Here is a 16,913-nt window from a genome sequence, read left to right as displayed (position 1 = left end):
CAGGTGCAGGCAGTGATGGTGCACTCTAAATCAGAATAGTTCGCCAGTGATTTAAAACAGCGACACGTGTTTTGCGTAGAAGAGAAGGGAAAGGAGAGAAATGTAAAATTATGAAATAAAAATAGAACCTTGTAAATTATAATCTTTGCTAAAAAGAACTCGACTTTAAAGTCTTTAGAAAATTGATAGTTGCCAAGTAATAGTTAATCTGGAACGTCTTTTTAATTGAAAGTAAAAGAATCTGCTTAATTGGAGATCAAGGTGACGCGCAACTATCGAAAGTTTCGGCCAAAGACTCTTGGAGAAAACAGACGCAATCGTGTTGCTAGAGATTAGCCTAGAATGTAGAAGACTGCGTGGACGATAACATTATTACGCTGTTAAGCAATTGCTCAATCGTTAAGTAAACGCGCACCTAGCAACGTCTACAAGTTGACGTAACTAGAATCTCTGACCAATTGATTCGATTTCACGTCGTTAAACACAACTGCGGAAAATATTGCAAGATATTCTGTTTCTACATGTTAAATATATCAATGCTGTCTCGTATAATTGAATATATATAAAATTGAATGTTACAATGCTATTTAATTGTTTGTTTTTTTCCTTTAGAAGATGAAAAAATTTTTGAAATAGACAAATTTGTTGTTGTTAGAGATAAATGATCACTCGTCTGTGTAGCAAAATAAACTATAATAAATAAAATTATTTTTTATTATTATTTAGTTATTTTTTATTATTTTTTAGTATTATTTAATTTTTATATAATTAAAAAATATCTATGTGTTTTATAATAATATAATAGAAATTATGACATCTGGTACATGAGCCATGTAACAAAAATTAAGTCCTTGCTTATTATTGCGACGTCGCGCTGACGATACAAACAAACCGGAAGCGTTTCACCGCTTTTCACATGCCGTGGTGATAATTACCTTTGTAAGAAGGTATTCATGATTTTTTTCTTGAACTAGCTTGATTTTAATACCACCAAGCCTGTGCTCCCAAATACATCGTCGCTTATACATCGTCGTATCTGATTTGTAAATGAACGTATTTGTCATACGGCGCGAAACATAGCATATCTGAGACATGTTACGCCACAAAACATGTTACCATTTTTGAAGAGATTCTATTGCGGTAAAGAGATTCCCACATTGCTTGTTACTTTTTTTAAGAATATTTTAGACATCAGTCGCGCACTTTCTCCGTCTAATGACGTTGATCTATATGTTTAAATAATGTATGCAAAGTTCTACATTTACATTATTTCAAATTTTGACAAGAGAGTGTCGGAATAACAATTTTGACAGTTTGCACTAACAATAAGTCATTTCGTTGAAATTCAGAGAATTTTGCTGAATATTTATTAGACATTACAGAACAAGATATGTATGTAACTATTGTTGTCATTTTTCACATTCACGTAGTTTTTTTTTGTTTTTTATTAATATCTTTTTTTTTGTAATCTGGTTTCTAAGAAATTCATTTAGCACAAAACACTTTTATATTATAATATTAATAAATTCTAGAAACTTATATACATTTATTATATACATTTTATTATATACATTTTATAAATTACTTGTCTTAAAACAGATATTTACTGCAGTAAATGTGTGCAGAAAAACTGATGGGTAAATATTGTATTTATCTACGAAAGTGACTTGTACCTTGCTGGTTGAAAATTTTCAGTTTTCCGTGCACGTTTAAAAAAAATTGTTAAAAACATCAGATGCATAGTATAACGTCCATTGCGTTATTACGCATAGAGTAACATATGCGCACTAGATATTGTAATTCGTGCAATCTGGATTAAGGAGAGAGAACATCCTCACTTGTGCAAGAGAGTCCAGTTAAACGCAGACCTGCTACGTTTCCCCGGAGCAATTTTGCGTAATCATAGCAAATGCCTGCCGGCCTCAACGTTGCTAACGACTACTGCACTTTAATAAACGAGTCTCTTGCCACAGATTCCTTATTTCGTATATATTATCTTAGCGAAAGAACCGTTATTTTTATTTTCAGAAACATGTTGAAGAAAATTAATTCGTTGTAAAAAGTACGATCAAACTTGATATGACGAAATATACCTAATAAGGAGAATGTGAAATGACGGCACATTTAATTTTTATGAAAAAAAAAACATGAAAATAATTATAGAAAGATAAATTAAAATTTAGTAAAAAATCGAAGGAAATATATATGCAGTTAATGTATATAAATATATAATCTCGAAAACTACAAAAAATTATATATAATGTATATAGAAGCACTGCCGATTACATAATTTTGCCGCTTGAAAAAATTACCTATGTATGTCAAAATAATTCGAAGCGGAATAGGATCTGATTTTACTAGCGACACTAAGTAATTGTAAGAAAAAAAGCTCGGAATTTAGCCGAGAAATCGTTGCGTGCATCGTTGCTACTGTAACATGTGCAATTGAATCACGGAGAAAGGAATAGTTCACGCACAAATATTTGCAGACATATTCGCGTCGGAGCGCTAATGTGACAAGAGCATCGTGCCGCTTGTGACGGAATGGTTTACACGTTTTACAGCCTCAGCTATATAAATGCGACGCAAATCGTCGCTTGTTTCAAACAGATCGCATGCATATCTAGTTGTCAGTGATGACGGTAGAACACGCTGAATACTGATTGGAATCTCGTTCGTGAACCGTAACTCGAATCATTACCGGATTCTCTCGGGAAGCGCGGATGATTCACGCTAATATTGCGAGGAGCAATTTATTTATTCGAGCTTTGCGCGAGCATAGATTTATTGTTTTTCTCCTTTTGCCTTTCACTTCGAACTCAACCTTTCACCTTATGAAAACACGTAGCTTTTCGATGCTCGCTTCCTTTGGTCTCGCGCACCGCACGCGTATCCCACGCGTTTGGACAATTACAATATTCAAATAAGAAGTTTAACGCGCAAGTTATGGCAGCGAATTATACATAAAATCATGTTGAAAAAAGTGCTCTTGACGCTGATTATTAATCCGAACATTACTACTTTTTTCTGTAGGTACACATACGCATGAGCGTCTCTCTTTTGACTGGCGATTACATTTGAGAAGCTTAAGCAAACATTAAAAATACATTCAATTACAAGCAAGAACACAAATCTACTTTACGTATTATGTTTTTAATAATGCCACATTGTTTTAATATTCACAATTTGTATTTAATTCTCTCTTTCTATGAGAAAACTTTGATTTGTTTTTATTAATTCGATTTGATTTGTTTTTATTAAATTAATATTATATTGTGAAAAAAGAGACAATTCTCTAGCTTTCGCTTTTTGATGTGTAAATTTGTTTTTACAAGAGGCTCCGGCGAAATTCTCCTTGATATAAAAAGTTGTGAAAGTTTGAACTGTAACCTACACGGCATTCGTGGTCAGTCGGATGATAGTCACGCGGCAGTTGTACAATAATTACGCGGACAAGCGGCTAATAAAGCGATATAGCTAATTATTTGATCGTTCAGTTGGCTAGCTAGTGAAAAAATTTCTCGGTAGAGAAGTGTGTAACTCGGTAACGATTATGATAGATATGATATAATTTTTATTGACCGACTAATTTCGTGTCTCGAGTGAAAAGCTGGAATAATCTCTTTTCTTACGTGAAGTTAATTGTTTTGTACAACATATGTTATCAAAGAAATGATTAAAACAGTTTCATTTTTAATCCAACGTTAAAATTAAAAATCGTATAATTAAAAACACAACTACATATTAAAAGAAAAAAATATAAGAACCTATTGAAAGTTTTTACTACAACATTATTTACTACTCTACTACAGTTTTTACTGAATGTGTATGTGCTTTCATCAAACATTTCAACAATGAAAGATACAAATTAGTATGGGTCAAGTCTTTAATTGTTAAGAACACCACGGCCGAGTATATACGTGTTTTTTTTTACGAGAATTCAACGCAATTCAAGTCTGACAAAATTAAAGAGAAGCTCGTGCTCAACGAAGTCGAGTAGAGCGTCGCGACTGTTGGAGAGAAAGATTCACGCGATGCGGATGAGAACGAGAACGACGAAGTGAATAACGTGAAGAAGAAGAGAAAGAAGAAACTCGGATACTATGTCCGAGCGAAAGTCAAGCTCGAGTTCAGCAGATTTCCTTTCGTACCGCGCGATTTTGCAACATTAATATCCGAGAAACTCGGATGCAGCACACATCGGAACGTGACTCGAGAAGCTCGAGCTATAACCCCAAATCGTCAAGATCGATAGTCGCCGATTGCTTTGCCTATCGAGGAAGTCAAAATTGTGATACGACAACTGTCGACGACGATATACGCGGATATAGATAGAGATCTATAGATTAAGTTTTTTTTGTTTTTAAACGAGAAAAAGAGAGAGGGAGAGAAACTATGTAGAAATTTATATACATTATTCAGGATTAAATTTTTTTGGTAACAAAGAATAATCATATATCCACTACATCTTGTATGTATTAGTAATTAATGATCTTTACTAAATATAAACATCTTTTATTTATACATATATTAATAACTATAACATAGATCTTTAGATAACAGCAGACGAAAATGTGATGTACGTATATCTACAGCGTGAAAAGCCAAGATCATCAAAACTTTTTGTCAAAAAATATCAAGATTAGCAATAACTCCCATGAATCCATAAATTATCCATGATCGTCATAATCATCCATCGCTATATCATTGTGAGAATTTTGAGTGGAGATTATGGTGATTAATCGTTGCGAGACAAAATCTTACGATCATCGAATATATACGATCGAAATACCGTTGCAATGTTACACGTCATTATTTTCTCTGCGCCATCATTTTTATCCTTAAGAAATAAAATGCTACTAGTAATATTTTGCACAAACTGTTGCGTATTTCTTTTAATATGGCGAGATAATGACTCCTGTATTTCCACGATTCGCGTATTTGTTTGCTTTCTCTTTTTCGATCAGTGTCGAAATTCACAAAAGTAAATTATTACGCATTCAAAAGGCAATATTGTCGTAGCATGCGTATGTGTATATATTTATTATTTTATTATTCACAGTTGAGTTATTGACGCTAAATGATTTAGGACTATTTTCTAAAACAAGAAATATTCTCTCGTGTTTTGCTGTTACGGACATCGAACGAGCTAACTAAAATCTCTGAACAATATACTAAAGAAAGTAATTTAAATAACACAAAAGTTCATAAATACATATTGTGTGTGTGTGTGTGTAAATAATTGTGTATTAAAATCTTAGATAATGTATGAAAAATACTAGTAAATAAGGAACAATGCGGATCACCAGCTTGTTGATCTCATTAAGTTTTTCAATCTTTTAAGCCGTTTGTTTAACTTATAACAAACAAAATTTTATTTATCAGGAAGTTTAGTTAAAAACATGTATATTTGTAAATTACTCAGAAATTTAACTTTATCATTGACGCACATTTCTATAAACAAATGTCATGTCTATTTCCTGAAAGAGTATGTGTATAGAAAACATAAAAAATATCCATTCCTCAGATGTTGTAATGATTGTTATTAATGACAATTCGAGATTTAAAGTAGTATCCAACAATTATTTTACCACCAATTTAATTATTATCAAGATTACAGATAAAAATTTACACATACAAAAAAATTTACACATAAAAATTTTTGTCAAAATAATTTTTGATTTATTTTTATTGTGAAAAAAAAAACAATTAAGCCTCCTTTTGTAACTAAATATTTGTGATATATAAAATTTAATTCAAGATCCTTCACTCAATACTGCAAACTTGTGCAACTACAAGTACGTGATATTTTTACCAACAAAACTCTCAGCATGTTGTAATCTACATAAAGATCAGATTTGTTATGTCTCAAAAGTCAAGAAATTGAAGAATAAGTTAGTGTTGTAAATATAAAAAATATATATATTTTTATTTTATACATATGTATATACATGTATATATTAAAGATCTCGTTCTCCAGCGTAAAACCGAATATGCCAACTCAGGTCAGGAAACGCAGCTGTTTGTGATCTTTACGTAACAGAATATAATGCCGCTGATACAACGGAGGTAGAAGCAAGATCGTGAAAAAAGTTTAAATTAACACGTTTATACGTACATGCGCCAAAATTGCATTTCTCCGGTTGCACAGTTATGTGTATTTTATTAACAAGAACGAACAAACACAGCAAGAACACGTGAAAATAATCGTCAAAACTCATGTCAGACTTTTGTTTCGTCAAGAAAAAAGTCTAAATCGCGCGAATATAACATATTCTATAAACAAAACAAAGTATAGAATAGTCAGATCAAATGTAGAAGCAAAACAGAAAAGGATGTTGCGGAAGGCTGGCGGACCAGATACATCAGATCGTCATGAAGAAGTGGGCCGAGAGTTCACAAGCCAGATAATTAAATTCCTTGCTGAAGAAAGTGTTTTCCCTCTCGTTTAGTGAGTACCATCACCCTCCCACCTCTTATCCCTCTTCAAGTCTCTTTCGAGGATGGAAGCCGGATATTCTGACCAAACGCTGTGTTGCCAGATCACCTGTAATCGACTTCCTTCTCCAGACGCCTTCAGATCTCTCACCTTTGTGACAAATATCCTACACAAGTTGAATTCTCCTCTAATTATAGTTTAGACATTAATAACCATACAATCGCCAGGTTAAGATCCGAAGAAGCTGATAGTTTTACTATCATACACTTCACAAATGTCATGTAACTTCACAATGTCATTGCAACCAAACAATATAACTTTGCAAACATAAATTGTAGAATATATATGCAAAATGAATTCCTATTGAAATCTAGTATTCTCTTTATTTTTATGTAATGATTGCGAAATATAATAAGCATAGACATTTAAAAAAGTGTCTATTAAACAAGTAAAACCTACTTAAAAAAATGGACTATAAAATTATTATTATTATTATAAAAGAGATTATCTGAACAAGTAACAGCTCTGAAGTGATGCACTGAGAACTTTAATGTCGCAACGTTGTGCTTGTTAATGATGCGTTTATCACGAAATCGACGATTACGTCGAATCGAACGCACGGAAGCTTTACTGCGTAGATGATACAATGATGGTAAAGCACGTACTTTTCTCTCTAACCTTTCTACTTCTACAGCGATCAGAGAGTTCGTGACTTCACGCCGGATAATTGTGCACTTCACGGTTCAATCTCGCTTAGACGCAACCCTTACAAATGACAAAATACGAATGATTTATCGTCTTTGTATCGTCTTTGTAGAAAACTCGATTCGCAAAATTTATATTTTTCAATGTAGATTTTAAAAGAGTTTTATCTTCGACTATTTTGTATTTTGTAACAAAATTGGTGAAAAACAAAATACACTGAATTATAGAGATGATTATAGAATATCAATTAGACTGGATGAAAATATTTCGCGATGAGAAGGGTTTAGTCATATCTCAATTAACAGAAAACTGCTGCTTAGTTATATTCTTGCTGAAAATATTAATTGGAAAATATATTCATCTCTTGATTGATCTTTTTTTAGATACTAGTCACTAGTTGAATCTAGAGTAATGTGCTTGTCAATCATATAAGACCTCAACGCTGAAATACTGTATACTTTCTTTAAAATGATTAATTCAAGATGCAATAAGAACCACTGGGCTCTTATTATCTTGCAAGAGATAATAAACTTCTTTGAAATAGTTGATAGTAAAAGTATGTTTTTTGAAAAAAACGGAAATCTTTCTCTTACGGCGTGAAACAATTAACAGAAATGTTCGATGAGGAAATGCTTCGGTGCACATCCGGTACTATATACTGCACGAACAAAGAAACTTTGTTACATAATGTCCTCTTCTAGTTCAACTCCTGTTACGTGATGCTTCGCAACGTTAGTGAAATAAAATATGCGCCTGTATTTAGGAACCTACAGTATTAACATACGTTAGCCACATAAATTCGCTATATAATTAACGCAAAGTTATCAACAAGTAGAATCGTTTCTCGTTTTATTTTATGTGTGACATAATGATATAAAAATCAAATTTTCAATAAATTACGAAAATTCTCTGACGTGTTGCAACAAACTATTCAATTAAAAAATAAAACTCGATAGATAAGAAGTAGTTTTCAAATATGGATGCAACGTAGTGTCACTACAATACTCTTGAATACTAGATAATTTTTACAACAAATATCAGTTTCTAAATTATCTTACAATAACAACTTATAACGTAGAATAAATAACAGAGAAATGCAAAGAGAATGCACTAAATTAGAAAGCAAAAATCTTTATGAACTTGGACTTATTGTAAAATGTACTTTGTTAAAATATAAAACTTGATAATGTTAGTAGATACAATACATTCTTATATTGCAATATGTAATTTATGTCTAAAAACTTCGAAAATTAATTTCACAAACTGACGGTTGTTCGTAACTTATAACGTATATCAAGTTATGTTTATTCGTACATTATCTCCGACTATATCTCATAACTGCTCATATTCTGTCATTGTTAAAAAAAGAAAAATATATACATAGCCTAGCAGGTGGCTAAGGCAAGGTCCTTTCTGAGACAGTCGTTACGACAAGGAGTCGTTTCGACCAACCGAGTCTAGGTCTAGGACACAAGCAGGGATCTGCTGCTTGAGTATCGAAAGAGGTCGGGTTTCGTAAGATTTCATCGTCCAAATCTCGAGTTCACCGGCGATTCCTGGCAAACAGGATGACTCGACGTAAGAACTCGGTGGAGAAAAAGAGAAGCAACGAAATCGAGAAAAAGGAGGGAGAGAATTGTCTCACAAGTGAATTACTCTCACTCGAGAAGTCCCCCCGTCTCTTCTTTCGTGGGGGCACCATGTGAAGCCCCCTGCTTCTCCCGGGAGTATAAATGACTCCGGTCTACCTTCCACGGAGTCACAGAACTGAGCGGCATCGCAGAAGCCGACATGAATCCTCTGATCGCGGTAAGCACGCTTTTTTCATAGTTATTAACATTAAGAAATGGTGTGAAGCGGATAGAAACAACAAAAAAAGAGAACAAACCAAACTGAAAAAAAGAAAGCGAACGGGAAAATGTGCGCGCGAGAAATCGTGAAGAAGTGTAAAGAAGATCAAGTGATCGACAACTTGATCAGTAAGAAAACAACGAATGCTGATATTCTGGATTGCATATCATCGTTACCTATATACCGTCATTTTCTGTGACGTGTGATTTTCACGTTAAGCGGTGATAGGCGGTTAATGATGATTTTTTTCTTGTATTTTAACGATTACTTCTAATCTAAACTTTTTGTTGAAGAAAATTTAACATAACAAATAGAACTGTTAGACAGAAAGGGAGAAAGAGAGAGAGAAAGAAAGACTTTAAAAATAATAAACTTAAAATATCTAAATAATATGAGTTTGATATTATAATTAATTGTTTTTCTTTTCTACTTTTTTTAAGGAAAAAAAATAATTTCAGAAAATAAGTTTTTGTAACTCTTTTCTCAAACTTTTACAGTTTTTGCAAAGTAATATGTTCAATTTTTTTATTACAGTGTATAATTGTCGGTCTGGCAGGGTTCGCTCTAGCCGAGGCGCCTGTGTCCTCCGGTTACAACTACAACAGACCTACCGGTGGTGGAGGTTTCGGCGGCTTCCTTGGGGGTGGCGGTGGCGGTGGCGGGGGCGGTGGCGGTTATACCCAAGTGTCCACCGGCTACCAGACCAACGAAGGTGCCTCTGTAGATGGAGCACTGCTTGAACAAATCCGTCAAATTCTCCTGAAGGAAGAGCAACAGAGTGGCGGATCAGGATTCGGTGGTGGATCAGGTGGTGGATACGCACCTAGCTCTAGCTATGGTGCTCCATCGAGCAGCTATGGTGCTCCATCCCCACAATACGGCGTGCCCAGTTATCAGACTCGCGTCGTAGGTATTGATCTCGAGGGCATCAGGCAGGCTATTCAGGTAGCCCAATTCAACCAGATTAGTCAAGGATCTGGAGGAGGTTATCCCAGCGGACCCAGCACGGGATACGGAGCACCTAGCAGGCCATCCGGCTCCTATGGCGCACCGTACTAAGAGATCATATTGAATTTGTATGATGATGATGATGATGACGATGATGAGAAAGAGAGAGAGAGAGGGAGAGAGAAAGTGAGAGAAAAAGAGAGAGAGAGAGAGAGAGAGAACAAAAGAATGAGCGAGAGAAAAAGTGGAAAATGGCATCCGCCAACGACGACTACTTTCCGAGACATAGCCGAAATATAATAGAAACACATAAAAGGATTTATGAAAAAAATCAAATCTACTTACAAGAAGGTCATGACTGTTTACGAATCACTAGACCAGTTTCTCCTAAAGTGACACACTTCTCAAACTCGGAAGGTTGTCGATACTAAGATCAAATTGTCACGTATCTGCTTCACGAAGATCAAAAAGAATCGTCCAAGTTGGACCGCTGAAGGTTCGCGTTACTATCTTTGCGGTTTCCAACATTCTCTCATTTTTCAATCTCAATGTCAAGATATGTAACTAGAGAACAAGTAAAAATGAGACGAGGAAAAATGTAGATCCTTGAGACGGATCCTGATTCGTTGAAGATCAAATAGTCGTCGCTTCAACGGTTCGGGATATTCCAGGACTTGGGAAACAGCAATTCAGCGCACACAAGCAGCACCCTTCTCTGAGTTCTCGACTTGTTGGAGATTTAACGGTCGTCGCTCCGACAAGTTGAGGACCACGGCAGTGAACATGGGGCCAGTTTTATCTTCTTTTCTTTGCTTTTCCAAGGACGGTTCTTCTCAAGACGTGTTTTGAGCAGCAGTTGGCGGGATGCCAAAGAGTCTACCGTACCAAAATCACATCAACCGTCGCGGTCGTTATCCGCGCGCGTGAAATCAACGAGATCAATGACATCTCGGAGAAGACAGGCGCAATCGTTGACGCAGACTTCACACATCACACATTCCCGACAATTGGGATCGCCAGGAGTCACTCATAGAACAAAGAAGGAGCGGGAGGAGGAGGCCGTCAAGCCGAAGACGTGATCGGCGCAAAAAAGCGCTCTCTGTAAATAAAATTCCGTCGCGCGTAGCGTTCACTGCGTGATTTGGCTATGTTCCGCCGAAGGGTTGAGTTCAACTGCGAACGACGCGGAAAACATCGGAAGACCTTAAAAGACTAAATCAGGAGATCCAAAGTCAGTAGATCATGAAAAACAGTCTTCCGACCCGTTTTCTCCCCGAATAGCTCGCACAAACGTATACTCGACTTCGCGCAGGATAAGAATAGAAATTTATCCGCTCGCGAGATCACGATGGTGTTCATCGGTGGAAAAACAAGCTGGTTTGCGGAGCGGACGCCACAACGTGTCGGGCGACACATACACAAAGCTACGAATACACATTATTTTTGTATACATTTTATCGCTCTACTCCTTAACCACGCATCTTTTTTACTTGTATAAAGGCTTTTTTGTAGAAAAAAGAATAAAAAAAAACGTCGCCACCGTTAAAAAACCCTTGCGTATTTTTTCTCTTTATTGCCTCGGCACGATTCGCTTCTGACTAGTCTTTTCTTTGCGGTTTTTAATCTTATTCTTCTTCCATTAACCGATCATGATTGTTCCCTGTTATGGTTTATAACGTACATGACCTCACGACCGTCGCCAAAGACATTAGGTTTCTTCGCACGGATGGTTTTTTTCGGCTTCGCGATATCTTCCGTAGACATCGTTTCTCTTTATCTTCGATGACGCGTTTCGCGTGAGAGATCGGCGCCTTTCTCCTTTCACTCGCACAACCACCATCCAGCGGGATCGCATTATCTTCGTTGAGGTGGGGAGGGATTCTCTTCACCTGCGCATGACGTAAATGCTTGACGAGCACGCAAAGTAGAACCACTACACGCAAAAGGCCATCATGTTACGAGAGAAAGAGAGTGAGACAAGCATCTGACCAACAGTCAGGATTCGAAAGTGGCTTGACTTTACGATTGCATTGAGAGATGAGTACAATATTCGCCGGGATATTTGATTTAAGCAAAGGATGTCCGGGAGGGATGTTGGAATCTCTTTCTTCATTATACTTTCGAAAGGCTTTATAACACCGCTATTACAATCATGAGCTCTATTCTCTTGTTCGTGTTATACATGAGATTAACATCTAAGCTTCGAGTTCCTTAATTGCGACGAGATGATGTAAGCATATGGCTTGCGAGTGGATTGCAATGCTGGTAGATTTGTGTGCTCAGAAATTTCGCTAGAATACTATTTTTAAAGAGAAGGCAAAGATTATTATCCGTTCTTCATAATGAAATGCATATACTAAGTAATCGGCGATTAATAAATAATTATCAAAATTTCTCTGTATAATCTTATAAGGTGATAATAAGTGGACAAGATATAAAACATATAACATTATTTCAGTTTCTAAGTAGTACAAAGTATATTTGATTTCGTATTATATAAATTTTGTTTAATAAAATACTTCTTTTTAATATAATTGTTATTTTAAAATTTGTTTGTAACAAACTATAATTGATATGAGAAAACGTGACTCATATATTTACTAAGTTAATTAAGTCTTGTTATTTTATCAAATATAGCTATTTATAGATATTGACATCTCAAAAATACTTAATTACTATGTTCTTTGAATAACGCAGTTAAACATTTATGACGACATTCATCACTGATAGTTTTGTGTAACGCGATATGATCTGCATTCACAATGACAAGTTATGTGTACTAACTATTTAGATTTTCTCTGTTACACAGAATATAGTAATTTGCGTCACAAGTGGACACAAATATACAAACAAGAGTATATTACAAAGCAAAACATTTATTAAATATAAACTTTTATCATTAGAAGTCGTAATACGACTCATTCTTTGATACAACTAAAGAAAGAGAGAGAGAACTAGAAAGTGAAATTATATTTCATCTTCAATTATTGACAGAACTATTATTACCTGTTTTACTTTCTTTTTGAGAATTAAGTAATTCACACAGTAATTTATAACTGCACACGGATAAGTTTTCTCGGAATTCCGCATATATCTCTGAGATATTACGAGATGACGTTTAATGCGTGTAAGAAACTTCATAAATTATAAGTACGTTAGGCTAGATTATATAACTAGAAAATATTAATATTGCGTTTCAACGGTACGGACTTGAAATACGAAGAATCAGGTAAAAAGGAAGCATCGATATGAAGAAAATATTGTTAATAATATATTTTAAAAGATTCAGATTCAAAGAAAATCACTCAAGTGCACTAATATGCATTTATGCCCAAGAAACTTTAATAAAGAAAAATATATCCTATCTTTTTTATCAGACATAAACTAACTGTAAGTCATTTTCGATAAATAGTGCTGTTTCGTGCCAACAACGTCTATCTATCTATCTATCTTGTTGTGTTGTACGTAGATCAACAAGACTTGTTTTCGCGTTGCTGAGGCGTCTTTAGAGTCAATGAAACCAACTATAAAATAAGAGTAAGAGATGCAAACGCGAGTTTACTACAAATAACGAGCAATAAAAATGAACGCTTTACGTATAAGATGTCAGAAATGTCATATACGCTTGGAATAATTTTCGTATCAGCGGTAACTTCAGCGTAAGAAAGTTATTTTCTAACGCTGAATCCGTTTGCCGAGAAAATTGAATGCTTCAACATTTATGCGTATTTTGTATAATTGCATAAGAAGCCACGATTTTAAAATTCTGGAAAATCTTATATCTGCTAAAAATACAAACTATCCATATGTAAAGAAGCGTCACAAGCACGTAAAGCCAGCGCGCATATAGTGTTTCGTTGCGCCACTTGGCAAGACGACGCACGACTGATGACTCTACTACAAAGTGCCCATTAAAAGTGGTTCCGTGAGAGACGTATAAGAAAGCGTGGTATATCAGCAGGTCTATCTGTCCCGAAAGACTCACCTGCGACGTCCACTAGGGAAAGTGCCGACATCGAGTCAGGGAGTACGGTGAGATCACCAAAGAAGAAAGAGAAGGGAGACAGAGAAGCGCATGTATGTAAGTATACTTACCTATTCGCTATGTGAGATTCTCGGTGGAATTTTGCAAGAAGTGCGCTTGAATTCGTCCTCACCAGCGTGAGAAAAAAGAAAAATACGCACCTGAGATAAAGTTACAAAAACACGATTTACTTCGCGCGTTTGACAATTGTTCTCATTTTTTGTCGGTAATAAAATGAGGCAATCGCGAGTAAATTTAGGTGAAAAAAGCAAACATTCTACTTGCGCTGCTGATAAACTCTGGAAGAAAAAATAAATTGTTTTTGAAAATCTTAAATTTTTTAACAGATCATTTCATAGTACAAAAGTAATAATTTAATAGTAATAGTAATTGTTTAACAGATCGTTTAATAGTACAAATCGGCAGAACCAATCTATGCGGACCATAGAAAAAAATATTACCCGTGCGAAAAAGAGAGAGAAAGAAAGAAAGAGAGACGTCGAGAGAGGAAGTGCACACAATACCATCCGCGGTATCAATTATGGGAAGCACATTTATCGAGACATCGTAAAACACCGGATCCACATGCGGCTGCTAGTTTTTTCGCCGGTACTTTCGCTAGTCTCATTTTTTGCTCGAGACTTTTAACAGAAGCACGCGCGTTGCTCAACAACATCGCGAACGTTAACGTTTGCGCTAATCTGAAGGAATCAAAGAGACAACTTCAGCGAATCTTTCCTCTTACAATTAGGCAACCTATTCTCTTCTTTTTTTTTTGTAACTACGAATACACATGACGTAAACTTGTGCGCTATCAAATTATGTATCTGTCAAGTTATATATGTTTTATTTAATCAATCTACCCCGCGCGAATATTTGAAATAAATCGATTTATGATTATGTGTTTTATTATAAAATACAAATAAATAGAAAACATTTATTTGATACTTTAATATATACTAATATGAACTGTTTAAAATCTATAATGACAATAATTATTTCTATTATTTTTATTATATATATATTGTATATATAAAACTTTTATTTATCTCCAATTTATTGAAAACAAAACGCCGGAACTAATGTGAAACTAAGCGAATGGATTAGCGTTGGTACCGAGCGACGTATGGTAAGTCGGACAAGATGCTTGCACAACCGCATCGACTTTGCAACCTGCAGCATCGAATAAGATCGTAATACCCGCAGTAAAAACGATCGCGCCGTTATAACGTTACCTCACGTAGAGCCTCTACTCCTCATTTCCATAAATTCTCTGAACGATACGTGCAGAAATATATGGTAAAATTGGGAGTTTTATTTGATGTTTTGTGGCATTTATATAAAAAGAAAACATAATTTTAAGATTATAATTACTCGTAATCAGCATGATCAAATATAATTGCGTATAGCGCAAAACTGTTTACATTTGTTCCTATTTCTTAAAAAAAAATCCTATACATAAGACTGAAAGAAATATGTTGACAGAAAAAACGTGATAGAATTCACTGAGGAGGAAATGCAACTTCTTAGCAATACAGAATCAAGTATTGCAATAAACGCGCACGCACGCTCGTGCAAGTCACGTTTAATGTTAACGAGTATTCATGTATGTATCCGCGCGTGTGCACACAAATATATATATATACACACACACATAGCAAAGTCTCAAATCCGGTGTAATAGTCATTGATTATCTCGTAAGGTGCGTTTTGCATCCTGAGAAAGCGAGGAAGGGGAGAAAGTTACGGGAAAATCATTCGTCCTGTTACTTTGTTTGTAAATCCGTAAGAAGGAAGGCGCCGCGGAGACTTGTCCGGCTGGTCGCATCTTCCGCGAGGATTATTTACGCGCCGCGCCGGCCGTTGATCAATTGATTTATGTTTCAAAAGATTCGAGAAAGAATAATTAAAACGAGTGGAAGTATAATTTCTGAGCTGCCGATTTTATTCAAGTAGCGAGTATTGGTAAAAAGTATTACTTATATTCTCTGCATTCAATATTAAATCATTACCGACATAAAACTTTCTCTAATTGATTCTTATTCATTACATATATACTATTTTGAACAAAATATTGCATCGGGCTTAGAAAGTCTGGCATTATTTTTGGCACGAAAAGATGTTGAACAGTAGTCGCTCAAAAATAAAAGTCGTCTTAGTTTTATAATACAAGAAAGCTTACTTTATATATGTATATGTGTGTGTATATATATATATAATCAAATAAAAGCAAATATCGAAGATGAAACAAGTATCTATATTTGTTGATTATTTTTTATAATATTTTACAAAAGGGTCGAATAGAGATACGTTGTTTTACTTCAGTACTTTTATTATTCAAAACAAATATGAAATTAATTTTGCGTAATTTCTTACATGTAGATATACTGTGTGTGTACGTGTGTGTATGAACATGTTATAAAACTATTATTGCGTACATGTGCGAAAAATAAGTAAAAATATATATTACACACAAAAGATATATATTCTATTTATATTCTTAAACTATGAATTACTATTAAGTAGGGCCAATTACTGTCACCTGAATAATAAACTCTGGCGTTAGCGAATTGTTTTTACTACTTATTTATCAAAAACATGTGTTTTTCTTCTTATCTGGTATTATTCGATGTCTCTAATATAAGGAACAAAATAATACCGCCTCTCAAAATCTCTATTTTTTTATTTATAAATTTAATAATTAAAAAAGAACGATGCGAGAGCTATTACTGTCACCCCTAAAATGAAAGAAATGAGATACGAATGTTGAGTGCTGGAGAGTTTTTGTTATATTAATTGCACTTAAAATTCTATGTTAGATTGTTTTCATGCATAACTTTTTAGGATTTATTTAATATTTTAAATAAAATAGCTTAGGATGACAGTAATTGGGTCTTTTACCCTATCATTGATAAAAAAAACAGATAAGAAAAAAAAGAATATTGGT

The 16,913-nt window shown here is 34.7% G+C and overlaps 1 protein-coding gene across 1 annotated transcript; it reads left to right on the top strand.

The window, feature by feature from the left end:
- Nucleotides 1-8,863: 8,863 nt before the first annotated feature.
- LOC109855696 (putative glycine-rich cell wall structural protein 1) lies at nucleotides 8,864-11,495 on the top strand. The gene is made up of 2 exons (XM_020430213.1): nucleotides 8,864-8,953; nucleotides 9,530-11,495. Exons 1-2 carry the CDS (start codon nucleotides 8,936-8,938, stop codon nucleotides 10,052-10,054), a joined length of 543 nt encoding a protein of 180 aa, XP_020285802.1. The 5' UTR covers nucleotides 8,864-8,935; the 3' UTR covers nucleotides 10,055-11,495.
- The last annotated feature ends 5,418 nt before the right edge of the window (nucleotides 11,496-16,913 follow it).

The sequence above is a fragment of the Pseudomyrmex gracilis genome, unplaced genomic scaffold, assembly GCF_002006095.1.
Source record: "Pseudomyrmex gracilis isolate BER0280 unplaced genomic scaffold, ASM200609v1 scaffold_3, whole genome shotgun sequence".
Classification (NCBI taxonomy): domain Eukaryota; kingdom Metazoa; phylum Arthropoda; class Insecta; order Hymenoptera; family Formicidae; genus Pseudomyrmex; species Pseudomyrmex gracilis.
This window is presented reverse-complemented; position numbering and strand designations above follow the sequence as displayed.